Source organism: Mastomys coucha, unplaced genomic scaffold (assembly GCF_008632895.1).
Source record: "Mastomys coucha isolate ucsf_1 unplaced genomic scaffold, UCSF_Mcou_1 pScaffold23, whole genome shotgun sequence".
In the NCBI taxonomy this organism is placed as follows: domain Eukaryota; kingdom Metazoa; phylum Chordata; class Mammalia; order Rodentia; family Muridae; genus Mastomys; species Mastomys coucha.
In genome coordinates, this window is record NW_022196906.1 from 116407969 (window position 1) to 116433123 (window position 25155).

A 25155-nucleotide genomic window follows, 5' to 3' on the forward strand; every position below is an offset into this window, starting at 1 on the left:
GCAGAGGGGCAGAGAGGCAGAGGGGCAGAGAGGCAGAGAGGCACTGAAAAGAAGAGGCACACAGTTTGGGCAGGATGAATATTACAGCAATCTTAGGGCAACTCTAACACATGGGGACAAGAGGGATGTGAGCCCTCTGCTGAACGAGCCCAGCCACACATCTTACTGAGCACTCAGCGTGGGGTGGCAACTGGCTGCTCTTTCTTTCTGTTCCCTTTCTATGACTGGTTAGCACTGAACATCCACAAAACTACTCTCCCTGCTCCCATCTCACACTGAGTGTGAACTCCTTCAGCAAGTTCCTTGCACCCGCAGCCACATCATGGACTTCATTATCAGCACAGATGGTACCAGTTAGCTTCTGTGAAAGGCTTTGATATGGAAAGAGCAAGGGAAGCCTGAGTGGTCACCCAGGCATGAGTGCCTATGGCTTAGGGACAGCAGTGTCTTTATTTTTCCCAGCTCATCATCCACCTGTGCTCAATCTGTCAGAAGGCAGTCTTGAGCTTCTGACACAACTTACACATACAAGTATGTTATACTCACACAAAGGCACACACATACACACATATGTACACACCTTCAGTTGAAACACTCATTTTTTTCTTTTTCCCAATATATGTAAAACAAAAAATTCAGACCCTTTGTCCCTCTTGGCACTTAACAACATTAGAAAGCTGTAGTCCATTTTAATAACTCTGAATGCTAGGCCCTGGGAAAGTGTTTTATTAGCCAGGGACAGATACTGGAAGCATTTTACACACTACATCATTCTACTAACTTCTGGTCCTTTCTGCATCATGCACCTTGGGGTCCACAAAAGAAGCCAAAGCCCCTCTGAAACTACTAAGCAATCGATCTGCTGAAGGAACAGAGTCTCAGCAAAGCAAAGCAAACCTACCACACTAAAGTAACAGAAACATCATGAGCTGGGGAGGCAGCGCCTGACCAGACCCCAACCAACATCTTAAACATTTAAAGAGCATTTAAACCAAGATGAAATCAAAATGAGCCTTCAATGGTCACTCTGAAGTGCCAGCCCTCCTAGGCCCTGCAATGGTCACTCTGAAGTGGCGGCCCTCCTGAAGAAGGAAGAAGAATGGTTATCTTTTCTCCTCTAGAACAGAATCTCAGCCAGGGTTTTGATGAAATCATTACCTGGTTGCATAAGGGCAGAAGGCTGAATGGGAAATCACTGCTCTGCAGAAGCCGTTCCAGTATCACTGGTTACTGCAGCAGCTCTGCAGAGACACATGGGTGGCAGGTGCCAAGAGCTGGGACCATAGAAGTGGAGCTGCCAAAGAATTAAGCAAAGGGAAGCAGACAGACCTGGGAAGCTGTGGAAGGCCAGCTGTTAGCACACACAACCGCCCTCCCGTGGCACACAGGGATGGAGGTCAAGCTTCTAGTGGGAAACATGGCGCTGAGCCCACATTGCCATGGAAAATGAAAAGCAAGACTTTAAGAGGCTACCCCACCCATTCCTCATCCCCCAACTTAAGCCCTCATTGACATCAAGAAAGTCCTTAGGCTCGGATCCACCCTCCCCATACTCCTGTTCTTTTCAAAGTGTCCCTGGCCACACAAAGCAGTCACGGCTCCAGCACTATTATAAAGGGCAGAGATTTCTTAGGAGCCTCAAGACATCTTTTAGTTTTCTGGAATAAAATGTGTTTGCTAACCTCAAGGGAAAAAAACAAACTGAAACCCAAAATGTTCTTTTATTCTTCTGTTCCCTAGAATAAGACAACAGCAAGTATAGACTAGAACCCTTATGTGAACAGGGAGCTCAGCAGGGCTCAGCAGGAGCTGCTGCATTTTTCCTGCTACTGAGAGCTCAAGGAGAGAGAAAGAGGGAGGGGGGAAGAAGAAAGAGAAGGAAGGAGGGAGGAAGGGAGAAAGAGAGGGAAGAAGGGATAAAGGGAGGGAAGAAAAGGGGGAAAGAAGGGAAGGGGAAAGGGAGAGAGGGAGAGACGAAGAAAGGAGGAGTGGAAGAGAGGGAGAGGGAAGGAGGGAGGGAGGGAAGTGGAGAGAGGGAGAAAGAGAAAGAACTGCCCAGAGCAGGCTGAGAAGGGGCAGTGACTGGTGAGTGTCCTCAGAGCTAGACAGCCAGCTCTCTACAGAGTTTACGATTCCCTGAGGATCCATCTGCTGCTCTCCTGCTTCACAGCAGGACACTGACACTCCAAGCTTCCCAGTTCTTCCATTCTTACCCCACCTTAGTATATTTTCTGAAACCATGCTACTGTGATTGAGAAAATATCACTTCTGAAGTGAGGGCTTTCCTTTGCCTATAGTTTAGGGCAAGAAATATGTTAACCACCATAATACCTTAAAAATGCAAAATAATCTAAAAAAAAGTCATCAAAATTAAACTTTAAAAAAAGGGTGTGCACTAACCATACGTTTCAAGGTCTCTAGGTTGTCAACAAAACAAACATCTGCCATTCACACAGAGACTAAAGGCCAACCCTCAAGACAGCAGTCCCCAGAAAGCCCATTCAGATGACACAAGGAAACATGCAGTTCTTCAGAATCAAAACAGTTTACTCAGATGAGAATCACAGACCTGTGTACCCCTCTGCATTGTGGGGTACATGCATGAGGAAGTGTCTTGTTGAGTTTGGAGGTGCAGCTCATCATGCAGGGAAGCCATGGTAGGAGGGAGCAACTGGGCAGCTGGAGGAACGCGGCTGCTCAGTGGTGACCTCCTTTTACCCTTTCTATTCAGTCTGGGACCCTAGTCCACAGTGGCACCGCCCACACTCAGGACCCCAGCCCGCATGCAGCCACCCACACTCCAGGGAAGTCCTCCTTCAATTGTACCTTTCTGGAAACAGGTGATTCTAAATCCCAGCTGGATGGCAACCAACATTAACCATTACAACCCCCAAGGTGGTGGTTGGGACTCTGAAGTGTAAAGAGTAAAACCCTGACAGACAGTTGGCAGCAATGTGAAGCCATAGGAGAGTGTACCCAGATTTCTATGATTTCTCACTCATCACTGTAACTGTCATTTCCTTATCCTGTCTGATGGCAGTCTGTCTTTGTGGAGTCCTTCCAAAGGTTCTCACTGCAGTGACAGCTCTACTCTACCCAAAGGTTGTCACTGCAGCAATGGCTCTTCTACTTTAGCACATGCTTTCATCAGTTTTCATTTCATTTCACTAAATTATATCAATTAAAGTAACAAGAATGTCATGCAAAACCAAATATTTTTTGGTAGTGGTATTTCTCTTCATAAGAATTAGCAAGCAGACGCTGTCCCCGGAGCCTACATCCCAACCATATCTAGAAGCTAGGAGAGCTATATACCAGCGCCCTCCAGCAGGCACAGAGATCAGGGCTACCTAGGAATGAGGTTAGAGAAGAGGCCTCCTACCACACTGGAATGTCTCTGAGGCAATTCTGTAGATGCTTCCAAAGCTAGGACCATATCATCTTAATATCTGGTATGTTTTAATCATAAAAAAAATATGTATCTGATAGAGGAGCCCGCCCTGCCTGCCTTTAATATCCTCAAGCCAACCTCAGAACACAGAGCCACATTTTATCTAGAGTAAGACTAGAAAACATCAAAAATGACCAGCAAGAATAAACAACAGAAATAGGAAGACAGGCTGAGTGCCATGACTCACACCTGTGGGCTATCTTATAACTCTGTCTCAAAACCAGAGCACAAATGTTGCGGGGGAAATCTAGCTCATGATTCCACCCAAAAGTACTCACATAGAAGAGCTAGAACCCAACACATGCAAAACAAAAAACAAAAACCAAAAAGCCAAAACAAAAACAAAAACAAAAAACAAAAACGACGACAAAAGTCTGGGAAGTGGAAACTATGAACAGTACAGTTGACTGTTGGCTCTTCCTGGTCAAGTTTGCAATTAAATTATCAGAATTTAATAAAGCCCACCACAGTGAATTTGTATTTCTGAAAAGAACAGCATCAGCTGACAAATACTGAGTAACTAATCTTTCTGCAGGTACTTTAATTTATCACAATAAGCAGAGGCATCCAAGAGCTGTCCAGTGTGGGTGCTGGGAACTGAACTTGGGTCCTCTGCAAGATAAGTAATGTGATCTTAACCTTTGAGCCATCTCTCCAGCTCCCACCAAACATGTTTTAAATTTATAGTATATTCTTACAAATAATAGAACTTTAAGATTTTTGCCTAGAGGTTTTCTTAATATGCTTCCAAAAAGTACAGTCAGCAAGCTTATCAATTACAACTCTGAAATTCATTCTCAAATAACTGTCACAAAGAACATGGAGGGAGAAAAAAACCTGTGATTAATTTGCCATTGTACAAATTCTTAGTAAGAACTGTTTCATCACTTGAAACCATTCATGAAGTGACTTGGCACACACCTGTCAGCACCTGGGGATCTTTGGTTCTTGAACAGGCCCTGGGGAGCTCCATCTTGGAGAGGAAACAATGGAGATTAGATAGTTATGTGAGTGTCCTGCTAACTGCACAAAGGGCACCAGGTGTCCTACAGAGGAACAGGAAGCAGGGCAGGTGGAAGGCAAAGAGGAAAGGCTTTGCCATCTGCCGAGAGCCTTTCCCATCACAGAGGACACACATGGTTAGAATAGCACCAAGAGCAGACAGAGTGGATGCGCCATTACGTCCTGTGGTTGTTAACAGAACACCTGAGGTAAAGGGGCTAAGAGAGGAGGGGTTTGCTTTGGCTCGAGGCTTAGTTCATGGCTGCCCCACTCCATGTGCTTGGGCAGAGCATCCTGGCAGCAGGAATATGAGGTAAAAGCTATTCTCCACTTCTTGGTGAACAGGAAGCAGAGAGAAAGGTTACACAGGAAGAAAACAGAACAACCTATCACATGACTCCAGGAACCTATTTGCACTAAATTGGCCTCATCTCCAACCTTTTACCACTGCCCAATAACACCATTACCTTACAAACCTACTGTTTACATCAGGGCCCTCCTGATCTCATGTCTGGAGACATCCTCACAGACACACCCAGGAGTGTGTGTCACTAAATCCAGTCAATAAAGTTTAAGTATTACTGTGGGGCAAAAAGGAAACAGCAGGAACACAACAAGCCTAGTGGGGACTGGATGTAAGTGCTCAGGTGAGAACTGCATACTGTAGTCAGAAATCTGGAATTTGGGGTTCTTTAAAAACAACAGAAACAGCCAGGCAGTGGTGGTGCACGCCTTGAATCCCAGCACTTGGGAGGCAGAGGCAGGTGGATCTCTGAGTTTGAGGCCAGCCTGATCTACAGAGTGAGTCCAGGACAGCCAAGGCTACACAGAGAAACCCTGTCTTAAAAACAAACAAACAAACAAAACAAAAAACAAAAAACAAAAAAACCAAACCAAACCAAACCAAAACCCAAAACATTGTAAAAATATGTTTTTGTTTTAATCCTAGGTCTGGAGATATGGGGTTACTTTGCAGCAGCTGACTAAGATTTGCCTCAGGCTCTAGCAGAGGCATGATTCTGCCAGCTGCATCCCCTGGTGTGTGATGCTTGGAATTCTGGGAATTTTTCAGAGGTATATAAATGCTAGGTTCCAGAGAGCTGGGGTGGTGTACTGGCTAGTTTTGTGTGTCAACTTGACACAGGCTGGAGTTATCACAGAAGGGAGCTTCAGTTGGGGAAGTGCCTCCATGATGTCCAGCTGTGGGGCATTTCCTCAATTAGTGATCAAGGGGGTAGGGCCCCTTGTGGGTGGTGCCATCCCTGGGCTGGAGGTCTTGGGTTCTATAAGAGAGCAGGCTGAGCAAGCTAGGAGCAGCAAGCCAGTAAGGAACATCACTCCATGGCCTCTGCATCAGCTCCTGCTTCCTGACCTGCTTGAGTTCCAGTCCTGACTTCCTTTGTGATAATAGCAATGTGGATGTAAGCTAAATAAACCCTTTCCTCCCCAACTTGCTTCTTGGTCATGATGTTTGTGTAGGAATAGAAACCCTGTCTAAAACAGATGGGTTCTTGATTGTTTGTTTGGGGGTGGTTGCAGTTTGTTAAGAAGCCTTACACAAAGAAAAAAGAAGAAGAAGGGAAAAGGAGGAGGAGGAGGAGGGAGGAGAAGGAAGAGGAGGAAGAGAAATAATTAGATATCCTTACTGTGAAGTTCAAACTTGCACCAAGGAACCTGATGCCCCTAATCAGCAGAAAGTAGTCTAATGATAACATTGCTCCCCTTTCAGACCCCTGGCTATTCAAGGATCTCTTTCCTTTCCTCTCTATCCTTTTTTCTCTCTTCTCTAGTGTTTAGGTTGAAGAAATGAAAAATGGGTAGAGAAGGGTGGAAGAAAGAAGAATCCATAAAGTATCAAAGAGCAGCCACAGCATACTTAGTGATGTAACATTTGACACACGACATGTGACTGACACTCTGCAAAGCACAGATGAGAAACAGTGGGAACCTGGCTCCAGCCAATGCTGAAAGCCAGGACAGAGTCAGAATCAGCAACAAGGAAGGGTGGGTGGGGGCAGGGAAGGTTGGACTGAGGTGTGGAAGCAAACCCAGCAGGAAAGAAGAAGAAAGGGGAGCAGAAAAATAATATGAGGAGCAAAGTGTGACACAACCAACCATGAAGACATGAGTCTGGGGAGACACACCCATGGCCAGCATAGGCAGGGGCATTAATGCTGAGAGATGAAATTTACAGAGATCAGAGAAGGGATCCTAAGGTGCTCACTCAGCTACACACTGACTCGGACATCTCTGCTGTGATGATCTGGTGAAGAACTGATGGTGACAGGGGTGGCATCGCCACATCAGTCAGATCACACCTGTCTCCTGTCACAAGAACTCTGTGCTCACTCTCTCACACAAGCAGTTCCCCTCGGATCTCACCGTTATAAGTGGCAGCAAGCCCTGCTCACTGCAAACACTTGTCCCTGCAGGACAGGTGACACACTTCAATCCTGCTGAGGACAGGGTGAGTGCTCTATGTGGTGGCTCAGTGACAGACTCCACAGTAACCACAGTAGACAGCAATCTGTCGCTGTGGCCCATCCCACTCTAAAGAGGGGGAAACACATTCCACAAAAGAGTTAAAGTAAGTGAATCCTGAGCAGGTGTCTTCAGCAAGCTTACAATTTTATGTCTGAAACCCCATCCACTCTTAGATGGCCTACATACTACACATAAATGGCCCGCAGTTCTGTAGTTCTGTTTCTAACCAGTAGGGGGCAAGTGCATCATATAACTTACTTCCCCCATACCCATAAGAAACTGCTTTCAATGGGTATTTTTCAAACTAGTAATTAAATATGAACAGAGACAATGGATTCACTAGTCACTAGAACCTAAAATGTGGGCAATCTCCCAGCATGAACTATTGGCTCACTTTTGCCTTTAGAGGGGAAATGGTTAGCATTCGGCACGTCGGACTGATAAACAACTGATGGACAAAATAATGGGACAGCATTCCACACAGGAATTGGGACTGTGTGGCCCACTACTGTCTTCAGGATCTGCACTATTACTGTGATCCTGCACTTACAGACAGGGCCCTCCACTGGAAACAACATCAGAGACGAAGGGATGTCTGAGGTGTGAGGTGGCTTCTCAGGAAACTGTTGAACATCAGTTGATCTGTGGGCTGATGCTCACGGTATGTCAAATGGCCACATCCAGCGTGCTCTCCCCTCATGCTCAGGTCTACTTTCCATTCTCAGTAAATCTATTGTACAAAGCCGTGTCACGAGCCACGTCTCTAAGGGCAGCACTAGGTGGCAGTAAACACACAGATGCCAAGCAGCATTCACTGTTGGCCCTTACTTGATAGGAGGGTGCAATAAATCCAACTCTAAAAAAAATCCAAGCATCAGAAAGAAGTAAAAGTATGAAAGTTATCTGGGGTTGGAGGTGTGAGGCGGGAAGACGTGCACAGCCTCAACAGGGACTGTTTTCTAAAAGGTCTTTGTTCTGCGACAAATCTTAATCATATAAATACCCTTAGATGCTAATGACTTTGAAGAGAAATGTAACATTTTAAATTGCTTTTTTCCATCAATATGTTAAATTTTTATCTAAAACATAATTTATGTATTTTTATAATTTACTGTGGCTTTTTAAATGAGCAAAATTTTACTTAGAGACCCTGAATAAATACATTAAAGTAAAACATGCTATTATCTGTAAGAAAGGCATTTTCAAATGCTAATAAAAGCTGATGCCGAAGCTCCCTTGTAATCCCAGCACCTTAGCGATTAGGGTTCTGGGTATCCTCAGCTCCACAGACACTCTGAGGACAGCTGAGCTCCATGGGACCCTGCCTCAAAACCTTAGGAAGTAGTAAAACTGTCTAGACTCCTGGGGAAAACAGAGAATGACATAAATTAATGATTTTACTTTATAGAAAATGTAATACTTCCTTTCTTTAAAGTAGTTTGACCCAGTGGTAGTTCTTCACTGACTGACAAACAAAAAGCTGTGCACACCTGAGGGTCAGTGTGCAGAGTGGTTGGCACAGCTGAGCTGGCTGACATACATGTCACCTAGCAGTTTCCTTCTAACCCTGAACCTGGAGGTCAGCATGACTTTATAACCTGACATGGCCACACAACCAAAGCCTAGGTTTCTAACTTATTTCTAAATGCTCTATTTCTATTAACCAAGAGGCCACACGGCATGCAGCTGTCTCAGTAATGCCAGAGTAAAACTGGTTAACTTACTTTTTTTATTTTATTGCTGTAATGTTATATCTAACATTTTTTCCAAGCTTGATTCTGTACTGACACAGAAAAATACTTAAGCTACCAACCACGGGGAGGGAACTCGCAGGTGTATGAGTGCCAGTAACCGGAGCCCGGCAGTTTGCAGAGCTGCCCTGAGGTCAGCAGGTCACCCGAGCCAAGGCAGGAGCAGCATCTAACCCAGGAAAGATCAGAAAAGGGAAGGTAGAAACAGAGATGGCCACACTCACACCCTCCAGCTCACAACCGCTCTGCTATGCAGACAGACTACTGTCAAGCTCTGTGTCTCGCAAGACTGTCACCCCTTCTTGCTCTTGTTAAGCACTCCCCAGGTCCACCTTTTCTGTGGCACTAAGGATCACAGCGGCTGAAAGCATCCTCCGTGCAAGCTGTCTTCCAGCGCCCCAGCTGACCTCTTCTGCTCCAAGGTGGTTTGAAGTCAGTCCCCAAAGCATGTGTAACTCTGGACTCAGTTAAACAAGAAACAAGTGGCAAAGCTGCAGAGCATTTCTGGCATCACACGGGCTCCCGTAGCCTGCTGAATGGCTTCTATAAGCCCGGCCAGCTTTCAGGTCTTTTCCTTACCCTCTCTCCAACAGGTAATAAACCTCGCAAATGGCTCTTCAAAATCCAGTTCTACATCTCAAATTCAACACCAACACCCACCAGGGCCATCTTTCTCCCTTCCTACTCAGTGGTGTCTAGAAATTATTCTCTTGAATGCACATTGTACACATGGCATCCACAGTGAGCACATGTACACACAGTGAACACACACAGTGAACATAAACACAGTGAGCACACACAGTGAACTTACACACAGCAAGCATACACAGCATGCAAACACAGTGAGTACACATGCAGTGACCACATACAGTGAGCTCACACACAGTGAGCTCACATACAGCAAGCACACACACACAGTGAGCTCACATGCAAGTGAGTTCACAACATAGGACAGAAGAAAGGGGACCATCATGGCAGATCTCTTCAGCCTCCAAGTGGGACATTCAAAGTCACAACTTCACTTTCTTGGGTCAACCCTGACCCAGAAGTTTTTGGGTGTGCTACTCTACAGTCTTTACCAAGCTCTGTTTCTGTATATTTCTACAAGTATTACATTTCTAACTAGATATGAAACGGCACAATGTTCTTTGGTGTCAAATATCACCAGCAGTGGAGGCAGCTCTGAAGATTCCTCATTCATGTTTGGTCTCTGCTTAGTTTTCCAGACACAGTAGGGCCCCATATTCCAAAATGATAAACAGAGATGTGAGACACATGGCCAGAGTACCTGTGTCTTGTGTGTAAGACTATGTGCCTTTCTACAAGTCACCACAGAGCCTGAAGGTGTCACAGTGAATGGCGCTGCAGTGGCCCAGGTGTAAAGCAAGAACGGGTATGTCCCTAGAACAAGCAGAAAATACATGTCAAGTCTGCAGATGTCTATTCCAAATGGAGAATCCAACAGTGTCCGGAAAGGTCTCTTCCTGTGGGCTGGGCAGGGAGCAACAGTACACGGCCTACTTTCTCTAGTCTCTGTCTCCGACATGTTTTCTTACTGCTCAGCATGTGTTACGACACGCTCTGCTGGAGGATGGCAGAGGCCTGTGGTGGGATGAACATTTTGACTTACCTCCACGGCCACCACGATCAGAACAAGGTCTGTTTTAGACTCTGGAAAGACTGCATTCACTTGTGGTGACATTCCGATCAGAGCACAGTTAGTGACCACGGATATAACACTCATCGTTTCAAAAGCCAACTGAAAGGAAAAAGGTGCAGCATTAAGAGCAGCAGCAGCCATGTCCCATCTCCATATTATGTGAACCCCAAGGACAAGCCTTTCCCTGGGTTCTATACAATCTACATACATTTTAAACCTCCATCCATCTTGGTAGGGTTCTCTTTGCTTAGGAAAGCTGTATGTTAGTGGGCATTTTAGATTCTTTTGACTTGACTACTCCCAAGCAGTATGCCCAGCCTTCCCACCTAAGTTTGGCCAGGCTTTGAGTGGACACCTCTGGCACTGTTTGTGCTACTTGTCTCTGCTTGTTTCTGAAGGGATGTAAAGACTGTCACAGAAAGCCCTTTGCTCCCCATGCAGGCAACAGCTGGAGAGAAGCTACTTTACAAAGCTGTCCCATGTTGATGAGCCCATGCTCCACCTGCTTCAGGTGTAACCAGGCTCATCATCCATGTGGTCCTGTCCTGGGACAAGAACCAAAGTCCTTGTAGGGCACTAGCAAATCCAGAAGTCAGGCTTCAGTGGGACTTACAGAACACTGACTGTGTCACACAAGGAGGTCAGCGTGTCCTATGGTAGTCGCTGGGTAACTGTGGAGAGCTTCTGTGTTTTTTTGTTTCTGCTTTTAATTAAAGCTCTTCATGGCTGTGGCCTGATAATGGAAGTCACTCATTCTAAGGAGCACAGGGCTTCTGTCCCTTCTTCCAGCAGTCATGGATGTGGAAATAGCACTCAGTGCTTACACTAGTTTGCTGAGTCACTGTGCTTTCTGTTGCCCCTAGCAATTTTCTGGTTGATACTCTAGGTTCTCTCAAGGATACAATTCTGAAACCATATTTCCTCCAAACAGTTGTATCAGTCCCTTCTGTTTTATGTTTACAATCCTTTGCCTTCTCTGATTGGTTTAGACAGTAATTCTAACCCTACTGAACACCACGAGTGCTTTTACACACCCCTTATCCATTGGTTTGTTTCAGCCGCTTGGCCTTATATCACTTGATGTTTTAGGTTAAATGGATATATAGTCTATACTTCCTGAATTTATATCTTCATAGTTTCTAGTTTACACACAGGGTCTATGCATCTTTACATTAAGTCCTACACATCTTCATGTCATTGTCACAGGAGAAATGTGTCTGGGAAGCACAGTGCAATGCCACAGGCAGCAAACAGGTGGCACCGCACACCGGCTCAGCTTAATTCGTGCCCATCTGTGCACACGTGCTGTTCCACAGTTTTAGAGCACAAATGGCTTCGTGTTTTCTGCTATACATGGAGACACTATTTGTTTCTTAATTCTGCATCTGCTCTTGCTATCACATTAATTCTGGCTCCCTAAGCATTGAGGGCTAGGCTGACTTTCCCTGAGGTCCCAGTGTATGGGGAAGGAACGTAGCTCTTTCTCTAAACCAGGAATAGCCTGAGGCAAGGGCCTTAAGGGAGCTGCAGTTCTGGGTCCTGAGAACTCGACTCTTCCCACCCTAAAAGACTTGACTTATCAGTACAAGGCTGCAGTGTGTTAGGTCTGTGATGCTCATGGGACCCTTGCTCCCTAGAGCAGCTTGACTAGCCTGGTGCTGACTCTGCCCCATTGTGTGGTAGTTTCTGCTGGAAACATATTTCCCTGGAAATAGGATGTAAGATGCTGCACTTCCTAATAAGCTTGCTTGGCATAAGACATTATTGCATATGCCCTAGGCATATGCATCAGCAATCTCCCTGAGCCCACCTGCTCTTTTTCCTTTATCTCTGATGCCCTAGCCCTTCCTCCTCAGAACCTCTCACTGAAGAATGACCCCTTGGTCCAGGTCTCATAAGATAATCTGGGAAATACTCCTCTTCCTCCACTGTCTAGAATTGTATAAAATTGGTATGACTTCTTTTTACGTAGTGAAATTTGTGGTATAATTATCTAAGGCAGATTTTTTCTTCTGGGGATGTGGGCTCTAGACTCAGCTTCCTTCACAGTCACAGGACTGTCCCTCCTCCTCTCCCCCACTCATTGGCTGAGCTGCAGGAGGCTCTGCCTTTGAAGGGAAGGTTCCCTTTACTAGCTGTCAAGTTCCCGTGGTCACAGCCCAGCACCCCAGCAGCTGCTGGTCTGCAGGTCTGACCTCACTCCACTCCTGCTGGGCCCTGCCACTGTACTTGTGTCTTGTTGCTGATCGTATTTCTGCCTTCACTTTCACTGAACTTGCTCTTTCTTGTTTCCTTTCTTCTCCTGGCCTTGGGTTTATCTTGCCTGTCTTTTCTAGTTTAACAAACACTGAGATCCTTTTCAGCATGAATGCCTAGTGCTGTGAGTTCCTGCTGGCCCCTCCCTCATCGGCCATGTCCCACACTTTTCTTCTGGTTTAGGACATCATCTGAGAGTTTCTTTTCATGGGCACTTTGTGCTACTTTTCCAGTGGAGATTCTGCTGTTATCTTCTGTCACTAACTCTAGTTTGAGCTCCTTGTCACAGATGTACTATGTACAGTTCTAACTCTTTGAAGTGCTTTCTGTCCTGAGATAGCTGGATGTTCTGTTAGACACTGCCTGCTGAAGGCACCACTGAGCTTTCTTCATTCTTGACTTTCTTCTTCTATCTTGGGGAAGGGAGTATTTTCATCTCTAAGTACAATGTGGGTTCATCCATTTCTCCTTTCTCTTTAAGTTTTTGTCCTCTCTTCTGTTTAAAACTGTTGCTTAATTCGTGCACAGATGGGCATGAATTAAGCTGAGCCGGTGTTTTTCAAAGAATGTGTCTCCCTTCTCATGGCAGAGTGTTCCTTCTCTGGTACCGTTTGCTCAGACAGCATCACAGCAGCCTCTGCTTTCACTTTCCCTCTCTTCTTCTCAGCAATGTTTTCTTTTTTCTTTTACTTTCACCCTGTTTATCGACCCCTGTGAATTATTTCTGTAAACAGTGCACACCTGGGTCATAGTCTCATCCACTCTGCCAATCTCAGTCTTTAATCTTTATGTTTAGGTCATTTATAGTTAGTATAACCATTGGTATGCTGAGATTTAAGTCAGACACTTGTTTTCTATCTGATCCCTGTTTTTACTGTTTGCTTTTCTTACCTGAGTTATCAATATTACTCTTGAGCTTATTTTCTGGTATTTAGTGGTGTTCTGTGTATTATACATTTTCTGCTTTTAGAGTTTTTCTTTCCCCAACAATGACTCAGTCTTTCACATTGTTCTTCACATAGTTACCTGCCATACGCCAATACTGGCCGAAGGTTCTGAAAATGGCCGTTTGAAGACCCTGCACATTTTCAAGGCATCTGAGTTGACTTCAGTGAAGTTATTTAATACAGCAAAGGCAGCTGCTAACGGGTAAACACAAGAGAAAAGGCTCACATAGCCAAATTGCAGGAACAACTCCAAGTAATCATCAAAGGTTCCCTGCAACATAGAGAGACAGCAGGCATTGCTCAGTGTCACACAGGAGTAACTGCTTCAAGGCTAGCAAAGGAGCGGGACACTGTTTTTAGCTATTGAAGGACTCAGGATCTACAACAATCCTTTCTTCTCAACCACAAATTCATACAAACTTAAAAGTTATTTTGCACTAAGTTGCTGAAATAAAGAATCAAAAATATTTTACCCATTTCCTCACATATAAATCATTGAACTGATGATATGCACTCACACCAACACAAGACAAACAGCACCAAATCTAAACATGTTGTTTTTTAGTGATCCAAGAGATGTACCCTTGCTAGCCACCTTTAATTCCAGAACTCAGGAGGCAGAGGAAGGCAGATCTCTGAGTTCAAGGACAGCCAAAGCTTCACAGATATGCACTCAAGGGGGAGGAGAGGATCCTTACCCACATGCACTCAAGATGCCCAGATTGTACCTAGAAAGCGGTAATGAGCTGGGAAGATGCTGCACTGGGTAAAGGAGCCTAATGCTAAGCTCAGAGACCTGAATTTGCCACCAAAATTCATATGGTGGAAAGAGAGGACCAATTCTTGTAAGTTGTCCTCTGGTCCATATGAGCATGCATGCATACATGTCCTACAGTCCTACGTCTGACCTTTGCCCACAGGATGGCTGAGGAAGAGCTGTCAGCTTGCTGAGTGAACACAGAAAGCCCTAACCAAAACAAAGACAACACACCTCAGAGGAGAGGTACCTCAACCAGTACCACTACAAGACCCTTCCCCCATCCCGTGTGTGTGTGAGTGTGTGTGTGAGTGTGTGTGTGTGTGTTCTATTTTCACATTGGGAATCATGCTGTTCTGATCACATAGATGTACAGTTTCCCTCAAAAGAGCCAATTGGATGGCTTCTGGAATGTTAGGGTCCCTTGCTCAGAAAACCTCCTCCTCCTCCACAGTAGGCTGGGTGGCTCCAGGCATGTGAGGGTCCACTTCAAGGAGCCCTTCCTCATGCCCCAAAGGGCTAGCTAGGGAGCCCATTGCAGCTCTAGGTGACTCTAGGTACCCACATACTCACTGCTAGTACATTTACACTTTGGAGAGACTGTGAACCACCAGGCTTAGTCTGCACCAGGTAAAACCCAAGAGCAAGAAGAGAAAAATGCAAACTTAGCAAACACAAGCCCAGGACTCCCTTGACCTCTTATGTGAAGGCCAGCAAAGACCACCTGATGTTAGCCTGAAGAGCTGGCATGTAGAACAGTTATGGTATGTCAGTCAAAATTGTAATCTCACATTGCTAATTCATTAATAGCTGAAGACAAAGTTCAGGTTCCAGGGGCCCATCCTACCTCATTGCTACAGAGTATAGCAATGCCAGTGCCAAACCGACTGTCAAGGAAAGCAGTCACAGAATGAAGGCAATAGAGCTAAATGCCAAGCCCATGTTCCATGATGAATAAACTGAGGTCTCCACCTCCATGGCTGAGGAAGGGAGGGAAATGAGTAGCTTATGGTCTCAACACAAAATAAAATCTCAGCATATTCCCGCTGAGCAGTGCAATAACGTGATAAGACAATTAAGGAGGTAATCACAACAGAAAGAAAACTTGATAAAGCTCAACATTGTTCATGATTTAAAACTCTTACAAAACAAGATATTTTAAAATGAGAAAATTCTGTCTCCAAAACACAAAACAAACATAACAGCCAATAGTGACAAGGTGGAGTCAAGAAGAAGGAAGAAAACAGACATAGCTGTCCATACAGAGAGCCCAGCACTGTCCATGGGAAAGTGCTGGAAATGCTAGGGAAGTTCAGCAGACCTGCTGGGTAAAGACAAAGTCTGACACTGTCTGCTCACAGCAATGTCAGAACCAGACCAGCAGCAGGGCACAGCTTCAGAGCACATGCCCACAGAGGCCCAGTCACTTTACAACAGAAAAACTCCTTTGAAATCAGCCACCAATGTGAGCGAATGGAGGACCCCACCTGCCACAGGACAACCCAGCTCAGTGTGGCCCAGCAATATTTTCACATAAATAAAGTACCTTTAAAAGTAACTGCATTTTCCAAATGAGAAAATGTTTTAAGTGAAGATCTGTATCCGGGCACAACCCTGGCCAGCCTCCTCACACTTTGTTTGGTTGCTTCATGGGAGATGGCTTAAGTTAGGTGGCAGCAACTGCTGGGTGGGGCATTGGGGTAGAAATCCCTCCTCCCACAGCTACAAGGATGTAAAGCACTGGGTACAAGGGACGGGCAGCAATGGACAGGGAAGCTTTGAGCAGGTCAAAGGTCAGGACACCCAAGGGCCATCACAGCTCAAGAGACAGAAGCTTCGCTATCCCTGCCTACTCTGTCTGCAGTTTCTCCAGTTTCCTCCAGTGAAGGGAGAAGCCATGTTTCATAATCATTTTAGACTCTGACAAACTTTCTTCTTCCAAGCTCACAATAATACTTCAGACCCCTGCATGGCAGCCAGGTTGCATCTGACTCTAAGACTTCTGACTTCAGCAAGCAGCAGATGGGTAAATGCTAACAACTTAGACTCTGGACCAAGCAAACAGAGTCTAGCACCCACTTCCTGGTTTGGTTACTGACCAATAACAGAACTGCACTGTCTATTTCTGCTCAGGATAATTCCAGAGCTTGTGCTGTCACACACGAGTGGACAATGTTCACACTGCTGTGACGCTTCCTAAAGGAAGATGTGAGAGCACAGGAGAGATCCAAGCACCTGGGTGTCTCTAAGCCCATTCATTCTCAAATGAGGAAAAACTGAGTTGAGTGAGCGTGAGTGTGAATGAGTGTGTGTGAGTGTGTGAGCATGAGTGAGTAAATGAGTGTACAAGAGTGAGTGTGTAAGTGTGTATTGAGTGACAGTATGAGTATGTGTGTGTGAATGTGTGAGAGTGTGAGAGAGAGTGTGTAAGTAAATGACTGAGTGTGTGAGTGTGAACGAGTGAGTGTGAATGAGTGGGTGTGAGAGTGAGTGTGTGAGTAAATGAGTGAGTGTGTGAGTGAGTGTAAGTGTGCTGAGTAGCAGTGAGCATGAGTGTGTATGTGTGAGTATAATTGAATGTGTGTATGTGAGTATAATTGAGTGAGTGAGTGTGTGTGTGTGTGTGTGTGTGTGTGTGTGTGGTCTGTACAGCACACAATGAGCCTAGAGAAGGCAGCAGAGAGACCTGGGAGGTGGTAAATTTGGGTTAGAGTTTGTCAGCGGGTAAGAGTGAAAGAAGAGTTAGGATTTCATGAGCTAGATTTTTTTATTACAAGTAACTAAACCTCTAAGAATCCATGTACATTTCCTTAAAATAACTGGTAAGTCCTCTAGAACTGTCCTGGAGCAGAGAGACAACTCAGCAACAAGGAAACTATTAGGCTCATGACCCACTCAATCCCCAATTCATCCCACTCAGAAAGCAGGAGCCATGACACACACCTATAACTCCTGCACTCCCATTGTGAGACAAGAGGCAGACATAGGAGGCTTGGAAGCTCTCAGCTAGCCAAGCTAGCCTGGGGTTTGCAAGTAGCAGATATAAGAAACTCTGCCTTGACTGAGTGGAAGGTGGAAACTCACCTCCAGAAGTTGTTCTCTGACTCCATGTACACAGGCTCTCTCTCACACAATACATAAATTAATAACCTATAATGGCATTAATCTGATGTCCTAACAGTCATGGGTGAGCAATTCTGCTGCTTCAGGGACCATCTCTCCTGTGCGCTGTCATACTAGAGCACCTGTCCCTATACCTCTCTCTGTGAAACAGCCAGATAATCTTCCACCCTCACCCTCTGGTGTTAAAGATTCAAGGCACATAGTTAACACATCTTGGTTTTTTTGTTTTGTTTTGGTTTGGTTTTTTTGGTTTTTTTTTTGTTTTTGTTTTGTTTTTTTTTTTTTTTTTTTTTTTTTTTTTTTTTTTTTTTTGGTCTTTTCGAGACAGGGTTTCTCTATGTAGCCCTGGCTGTCCTGGAACTCACTCTATAGACCGGGCTGGCCTCGAACTCAGAAATCTGCCTGCCTCTGCCTCCCAAGTGCTGGAATTAAAGGTGTCCGGCAAGTTAACACATCTTAACACATAGTTCTATCCTTCTAAGGATCCTTCAAAGTGGTTCCTGTTGAGGGAACCTGCTGCAGAGCTCTTAGAGGGAAGCACAGCACATTGGAGGCAATGCGCTCACAGCACATGCTCATGAATGCCTGTGACTATCACACACATTCACTAAAGTGTAACTCAGCAATCCTGCACCTTACCAGGTAAGTTCCCATTTCCTTCTCCAGGAGGACTTGCTCATACAAGGTTGTGTCAACATCCGATTTTAATGCCTGCACCTTCCTCTTCACCCGTGCACAGTACTTCCGCTGGAGCCAGTAAGGAAGCAGAGATTCTACAACTTGGTTCAGAATCTGGGAGGTGATCAGGAGTGTGGCCAAGCTCTAAGGAGAAGCATGAGTGTCAACTCAGCAAGGACAGAACAAAACCATATCATGCACAGTCCTCCAGCACTCCAGTCAGATCATACGATGTCACAAACATGAGCATTAGAGAGCTGGGTGTGAATGCAATGCTTCTAACTCAGGAAGAATATCAGAAGAAACCAGCTGGGCTAGGTGTGGTGGGACATGGCTTTAATCCTGACAGTCTGGACACAGAGGGAGACACTTGGTCTACATATCAAGTTCTAGGCCACCCAGGTCCCCTCATAGTGAGATGCTGCCTTAGATAAATGCTGGCTGGCTGGCTGGCTGGCTGGCTGGCTGGATGGATGGATGGATGGCTGGATGGATGGCTGGCTGGCTGGCTGGCTGGATGGATGGGTGGATGGCCGGCCAGCCAGCCAATTCAGAGTTCTTAGAAAAGTAAGTTAACCTGACATTGTGATGGTGATCTTTGTCATCTTATCCAAGTATAGCATGTTACTACAAACTGCCAGGTTTCACAGGGTGGGGATTACTGCTGACTAAAGTATTTTACAAGGTTAGCTGTGGAGATGACTCCATCAGTGGAATGCCTGCTTGCAAACATGAGGACCTGAGTTCAGATTCCCTGAGTAAAGAGATGGACATGGTGGTTAGTGTCAGCATCCCAGTGCTGGGGAGGCAGAGACAGGAAGATTCTTGGGGCTCACTGGACAGCTGGTCCTTCTGAATTGACAAATCCCAGGTTTAGTGAGAGACTATATCTCAAAAAAGTAAAGTGGAAAGTAATCAAAAAAGACCCAACATTAGACTTGCCTCTGCTTGCACACGTGTATGCACATACAGAAGAAATCGCTACTTTGAAGGACTGCAGAGATAGCTAGTGGTAAAGAGCACTGGCTGATCTTCCAGAGGATGAGGGTTCAATTCCCAGCACCCACATGGCAGACATGGCAGTTCACAATCATCTGTAAATCCTGTTACTGGGGATCTGATGTCCTCTTCTGTTTCCCCACTCCAACCTGGGTATCAGGTACTTGGCATATAGGTATATGTGGCCCAGAACTCATACAAACAAAATGTACATTTTTAAGAGAAAAATTAATACTTTGAATTCAATTTATTAGTTTTATTAGTTACTGGTTTTATATGATCCAGAAACTATGGCACTATAAATGCAGGCAGGACCTTCTCAAACATTTTGGACATGAAACAGCACCACACAGGACCTACTACTCTCTGAGGTGTAACATGTTATTAATGTAAAAATGAAATTTGCAAGACCTGTTAAAGGTTATCCTAACCACCCACATCACGGACCACAGGTCACAGACTTGTGACACCCGTGCATCAGAACTGCCTTGAGAGGGTCAGCTCTGCTGCCTCACACCACATGGCTTATTTGCAGGAAAATTAGACTTAACTAACTTCTCTGCTGAGCACAATACATCAAGCAGGTGCCAATGCTTATTATTTAAAGGGGAATAAACATAGACAAGATAAAAGCATAAAGTACAGCCTCCCCTCAGCACCATCACCACACTCACCTGGCGCAGAAGTTTCATGTCCTTCAGGACAAAGGCAATGTAGAAGAGTGAGGCAAAGCAATTCAGAAAGTTGAACTGCCAAAGAAGACAACAGTGTGAGAGCTCTGCAGCAGCACACAGCAACTGCAAATCCCACCTAAAACACTGCAGACAGTGGCTTGGGTGCTTCCCTTTCCCCTCAGGGCTCAACTCAACTATCAACTCTGGAGGTGAGAGGAGTCCAAAGCACAGAGCTAAGGGCAAGAGCTGGGATGAGGAGGAGCAGAACTAAGGGCAAGTGCAGGGATGAGAAGAAACTGCACAGAATTGCTCACAGTGCCCACCTGAGAGGAGATCAGGGACCTGTACCCTGCCTCACACAGGGACACCCAGGCTCCCTGCTGTGATGTTCAAAGCCTGCTCTTACCAAACATCCTCCAGGCCAGCAGCACCTGCAGGGGCCGGCTCTCCTTTTCCTTCATGGGGCCTAAGGCTGCCTGCCCCATGGGGATGCTGGGACCCAGGCAACCATGCAGAAAGACCCTACTACACTGAGTATCCCAGACCTGGAAGTCACTTTGTGCCTACAGACTTGAACTCTTGTCCCATACCAGGAGGTAGCAGGGTGGCACTGGCTGAGAGAAGTCATGGCCTAGAAGATACCACTTACCACCAACACTTTCAGGACAAGATGATTCTGGTAGGCAGACTCCAACCTGTGATTCTCTATAATGTGAAGAGGGAGAGAAGATTATCTCAGACAAGAAGTAATGTAGATGTGTTGTCATGGACAAATTCGTGGGACTGTGCTCAGAGGCCCTGGGCATCTCTGGCTGTCAGTCACAGCCATCCAAGAACATCAATAAGGGCACACTCTCATCCATCGAAATATCATTGTGATTGGGGATGATTTTTTTTCTAAATACGAGAAAAAGAAATCTGGGAAGTGTTGGCAAATGAGCCTATACCCAGCCACCCAAAAGAAGAGCCTGTGCTGTACTAGTAAAATGGTTACAGAGGAAGGGACACAGCTGTGTATGGGGCCTTGGAAAGGGCTAACTTCAACTCAGATTCTAGCCTCACCTAGAAATAGAGACATTGTACAGTAGCCCCAAGACAACAGAAGCAAAAACAGAGAACATCTTGAGGGACTCCTGCAGTGAGAACTGGCCTTCACTAGTACACACTACCTTACCTCAGGCCATCCATGCTACCTCCTGCTTTTCAGCCTCCTGCCCTACTGTAAGGACTGGCTGCTGCCTGGGTGGCTGTGGACATCAGAACATATGACCCAGTACAAAGAAAGCCCTGAGAAAGCTGGCCGCTGTTACTAGAAAACAGACAGAAACTTACAACATTGGGTCCATTAAGTTAAGGCCCAGGCCTCTTCCCACAGGCTAACTCAATGCATTTGCTTGCATGGACAAATACTGAATGACCTATGAACTCCCCTTTTAAACTCTCTCCTGGTTCTCTTTCCCACGGATGCATGTGTGCACACCCACCCTTGAGGTGCTGCTGGCGACAGGAGGATGCAAATCTCAGCTGCTCTGGAGACTTTGATTTTCCCCTCAGAGTGAGACAGTGTCATGGTATTGGACGGGTTTTACACAGATATGGTTGAACTACCCGACTATACTGTACAGTGTTGGTAAACATCAATACATTCTTATCCACAAAAGCATAGAAGAGTTGCTAATTCATGGTACATCAGAAGGTAGAAATGAGAAACTAATGTTCAGAGGGGCACCCAGAACCTGGCATGTTACATTAGATAAGAGCACTATGGAGCCACAGTCTGGAGATAAGTGAAGGTCACAGGTGTGTCTTAGGCCTCTATAGCAAGCCCAGAGGACTGCTATCTATTCTTCAGTCATGTGAGCCCAAACATCTAAGCAACAACTTAATCTTTTACTTTTATTTTGTGTAGCATGTATAAGTAATATGTATGTGTGCATGTGTGTGCAGGTACGTGTGTGTGTATATGCATGTATGTATGTGTGTGTGTGTGTGTGTGTGTGTGTGTGTGTGTGTATGTGTATGTGTAGGTCACGGCTGGTTCTCTCCTTGTACTATGTAGGTCTCAGGGATAAAATTCAATCCTCAGAATGGAGGACAGTGCCTTTACCAGCTAAGCCATTGCTCCCTGATCCTCTGACCTCAAGCAACACTTCTTAAAGGCGAAGAGTCATGGGAGGAAGTGGAGACTTACCCCAAGATGTTAGGAACTCAGCAGCATATCGATAGAGGCGGTTCATGATCTCAATCACAACAGCATAGATAATACTGGGCACATACAACAGGAGGCTGGTCCACTCGGACCCACTGTCTTCGTGGAGACTCAAGGCCCAGTCCTCCATGTCAAAGTAGATCATCATGACATAGAGGGAGAAATAAAGGCAGAGGCACACAAATGGCAGAGAGACTAGGTAGATGCGCAGTTGTCTCTTGTAGCTAGAGTAGAGGGGCTCCTCCCTGCCCGTGACTGAATTGATGCCAAGGACTCCATGAAACCCTGGCCGGGGCTCCTCAAACTGCCTCTTCATGACTAGTGTCCCCCAGCGATAGGTCATGTTGGCACAGCCACGCTTCCACACCTCCAGGATCACTGTGGACCAGATGAGGTTGAACGAGGCAAAGATGACATACTTGTCATAGTCTTCCCACACAAATAGGTAGTAGGGCAGTCCGATGATAGCCATGGGGATTAAGGCAAAGGTGAAGTACTCCAGGAACCCAAAGTATAGAGCGATTGTCTCCCCAAAGTAGCCACGAATGCTGTCTGCAGTGGAAAGATGGGAAGGACAGAGGTCAGGCCACCAAAGATGGCCACCTTACTACGGCATAAGCAAGCGTGTGTTTCCTTTCTACAGCATAAGCAAGCGTGGGTTTCCTTTCTACAGCATAAGCAGGCATGTGTTTCCTTTCCATGGCATAAGCAAATGTGTGTTTCCTTTCTACAGCATAAGCAAGCGTGTGTTTCCTTTCTACAGCATAAGCAGGCATGGGTTTCCTTTCTACAGCATAAGCAGGTGTGGGTTTTCAGTGGTTGGTGATCCTTTACATCTCCATTCCCATTCCATGTGGGGTGCCAACTCTATTCTGCATGCAGCACAAACACCCCACCTGTCAGCATGATAAGTCTTGCATTTCCCAAGTTCATAGCTCAGGCATCAGCTGCTGAAGCTACTCTGTCAGGGGCCTTACCTCAGTTTCTCCCTTACTTTCCCTAACAGATACTTTCTTCCCAAATCGAGACAAGGATGTTTGTGCACACCTTCATATGAGTATTGGTCAGGAGGTAGCCTGGGCAGCCTGCTGCCAAACCAAAGAGGCCATTCATACAACAGCTCCCTGGGCCTCAGAGCAGCTGAGCTGGGACAAGAATGGGAAGAGGGAGTAGGAAAGAGGAGGACAAGTGAGAGGAACTGGTACTTAATTATACATTGGATTTTATTAGGTTTTAGTTTTTTAGTGTAGTTTATGTATATGTGTATGTCTGAATGTATGCATGTACACTGCATGCATACAGTGCCCATAGAAGTCAGAATGAGGTACAGATCCCCTGGACTAGAGTTATAGTACAGTGCCTTCAGAGGCAGGAAGAGGGCACCAGATCTCCCTGAAGCTGAAGTTGTAGGTGGTTGTGAGCCATCCAACTTGACTTGCTAGAACTAAAGTTCTAGCAAGAGACTGCAGGAACCGCAAACCCTGGCCATCTCAGTAGCGTTCAATCTCGTTTCTTGTTCAACCTTGTAAATAGTTGTTTGTGGAAAATATAGAAAGAAGGCTTCTCTTAAAATAAAATAAAATAAAATAAATGTGTCTTAAAGGAAATGAGATGATAGCAACACTTAGTGAAGCTCCAATTTGAATATTGTCTCCATGCTTAAAATCTTAGCAAAGGCCATGTGTGCTTGGTGGTAGAGCATTTACCTAGCATGCTCAATGTTTAATCTCCAGCACTGACAAAAAGGTTTACTCAAACACATAACCAACCCAAAATGTTTAAACATTAATATTGCTGTAGCTTTCCATAAAGTAATATTCAACATATACCAGGAAAGTTAATCTTTTTGTTTGTTTATTTGTTTTTGTTTTTGTTTTTTCGAGACAAGGTTTCTCTGTGTAGCTCTGGCTGTCCTGGAACTCACTCTGTAGACCAGGCTGGCCTTGAACTCAGAAATCTGCCTGCCTCTGTCTCCCAAGTGCTGGGATTAAAGGCGTGCGCCACCACTGCCGGGTAGGAAAGTTAATCTTATTCAGAGAAAATAAAGGATCTCTCATTGAGTCTGACTCAACTCAAGCGTAGTATGGCCACCTCCATGGGGATAGAAAATTTTAAATACTAAATATTCACAGTCAAGCTATCCTCATATGAAGTCATGGTTTACCTTTGTTGGAGAGATAGCTCAGCAGTTAAGAGTGCATGCTGCTCTTGAACAGGACCCATGTTCATTCTAGACTACATCTGGCAGCTCAGAATTGCCTAACTGCAGTTCCAGGCCCTGGCGCCCTCTTCTGGCCTTTGCAGGAATCTACATGCACATACACATGCACAGCCACACACACATATACACAAAACTAAAAACAAATGAGATCTTATTTTAGAAGATATATATTCACAATGGCTGTTCTGAACTGCCTATGTTGTAGATCAAATTTAGCCAAAGCCTACACATGAGATTTTAAAAAGAACAAAGCCACCAAGCCATCTTTTTGCCCATGCAGCTGCTAAGCACCGGCAGGAAAGCACTGAGTGGAAGGACAGCGGCTTCACAGTGGGACACAGGCAGTGACACATACCTATGGGCTGATACTTCAGAGCAAACCGAGTGTACCATGTGTCCTCAAGCTTCTTCAGGGCTTCAGTGTCGTGCAGCGGAAACACCTGGGTCACGATGCCAGACGTGAGCAGTCTCCTCACTGCAGAGGAAAGCATGACAACTACCTAAGACACCAGCGTGGCTCAGGATGCCTTCAGCAAACAGTGCAAGCACCCCAGCACCAATGTGGCAGTTTGGGGTGCAGGGTCATGTCACAGCTTCCCCGACAGCTCTGAACACGGACAATGCATTTCAGATATAAATATCTTTACTATTTTCTCTCACTATGAAAACAGTACAAGTTGAATGAAATTTTAAAGTATACAAATGATAAATCAGAAGCATGCAAACTTTCCATTTTTTGCTCTCTATAAAAATAGCTACTATAAACAGCAACTTCATGTGTAAGCAGATGTCAAGATATACACTGAAATCTATGCACAAATATACTGATGTTTAAATACAAAATAGGAATCATCTTATATGCCTTATAATGTTCTTGATCATTTGAGCGGTGGTATATAAAACTTTTTTAAAGATCTATTTATTCATACACATGTGTGTATGC

At 45.3% G+C, this 25155-nt stretch overlaps 1 protein-coding gene across 10 annotated transcripts in view; it reads right to left on the reverse strand.

The window, feature by feature from the left end:
- The window catches only part of Ano10 (anoctamin 10), a 138041-nt gene that overhangs the window by 70689 nt on the left and 42197 nt on the right, over window positions 1-25155 (reverse strand). For all 10 annotated transcript variants that reach the window (XM_031344134.1, XM_031344135.1, XM_031344136.1 and 7 more), the window contains 7 exons: window positions 24568-24687; window positions 21974-22543; window positions 20432-20487; window positions 19783-19857; window positions 18071-18253; window positions 13631-13822; window positions 10319-10447 (listed from right to left, as the gene is read on the reverse strand). In XM_031344134.1, the coding sequence (XP_031199994.1) occupies window positions 10319-10447; window positions 13631-13822; window positions 18071-18253; window positions 19783-19857; window positions 20432-20487; window positions 21974-22543; window positions 24568-24687 (1325 nt within the window). The remainder of the gene's footprint in view (window positions 1-10318; window positions 10448-13630; window positions 13823-18070; window positions 18254-19782; window positions 19858-20431; window positions 20488-21973; window positions 22544-24567; window positions 24688-25155) is intronic.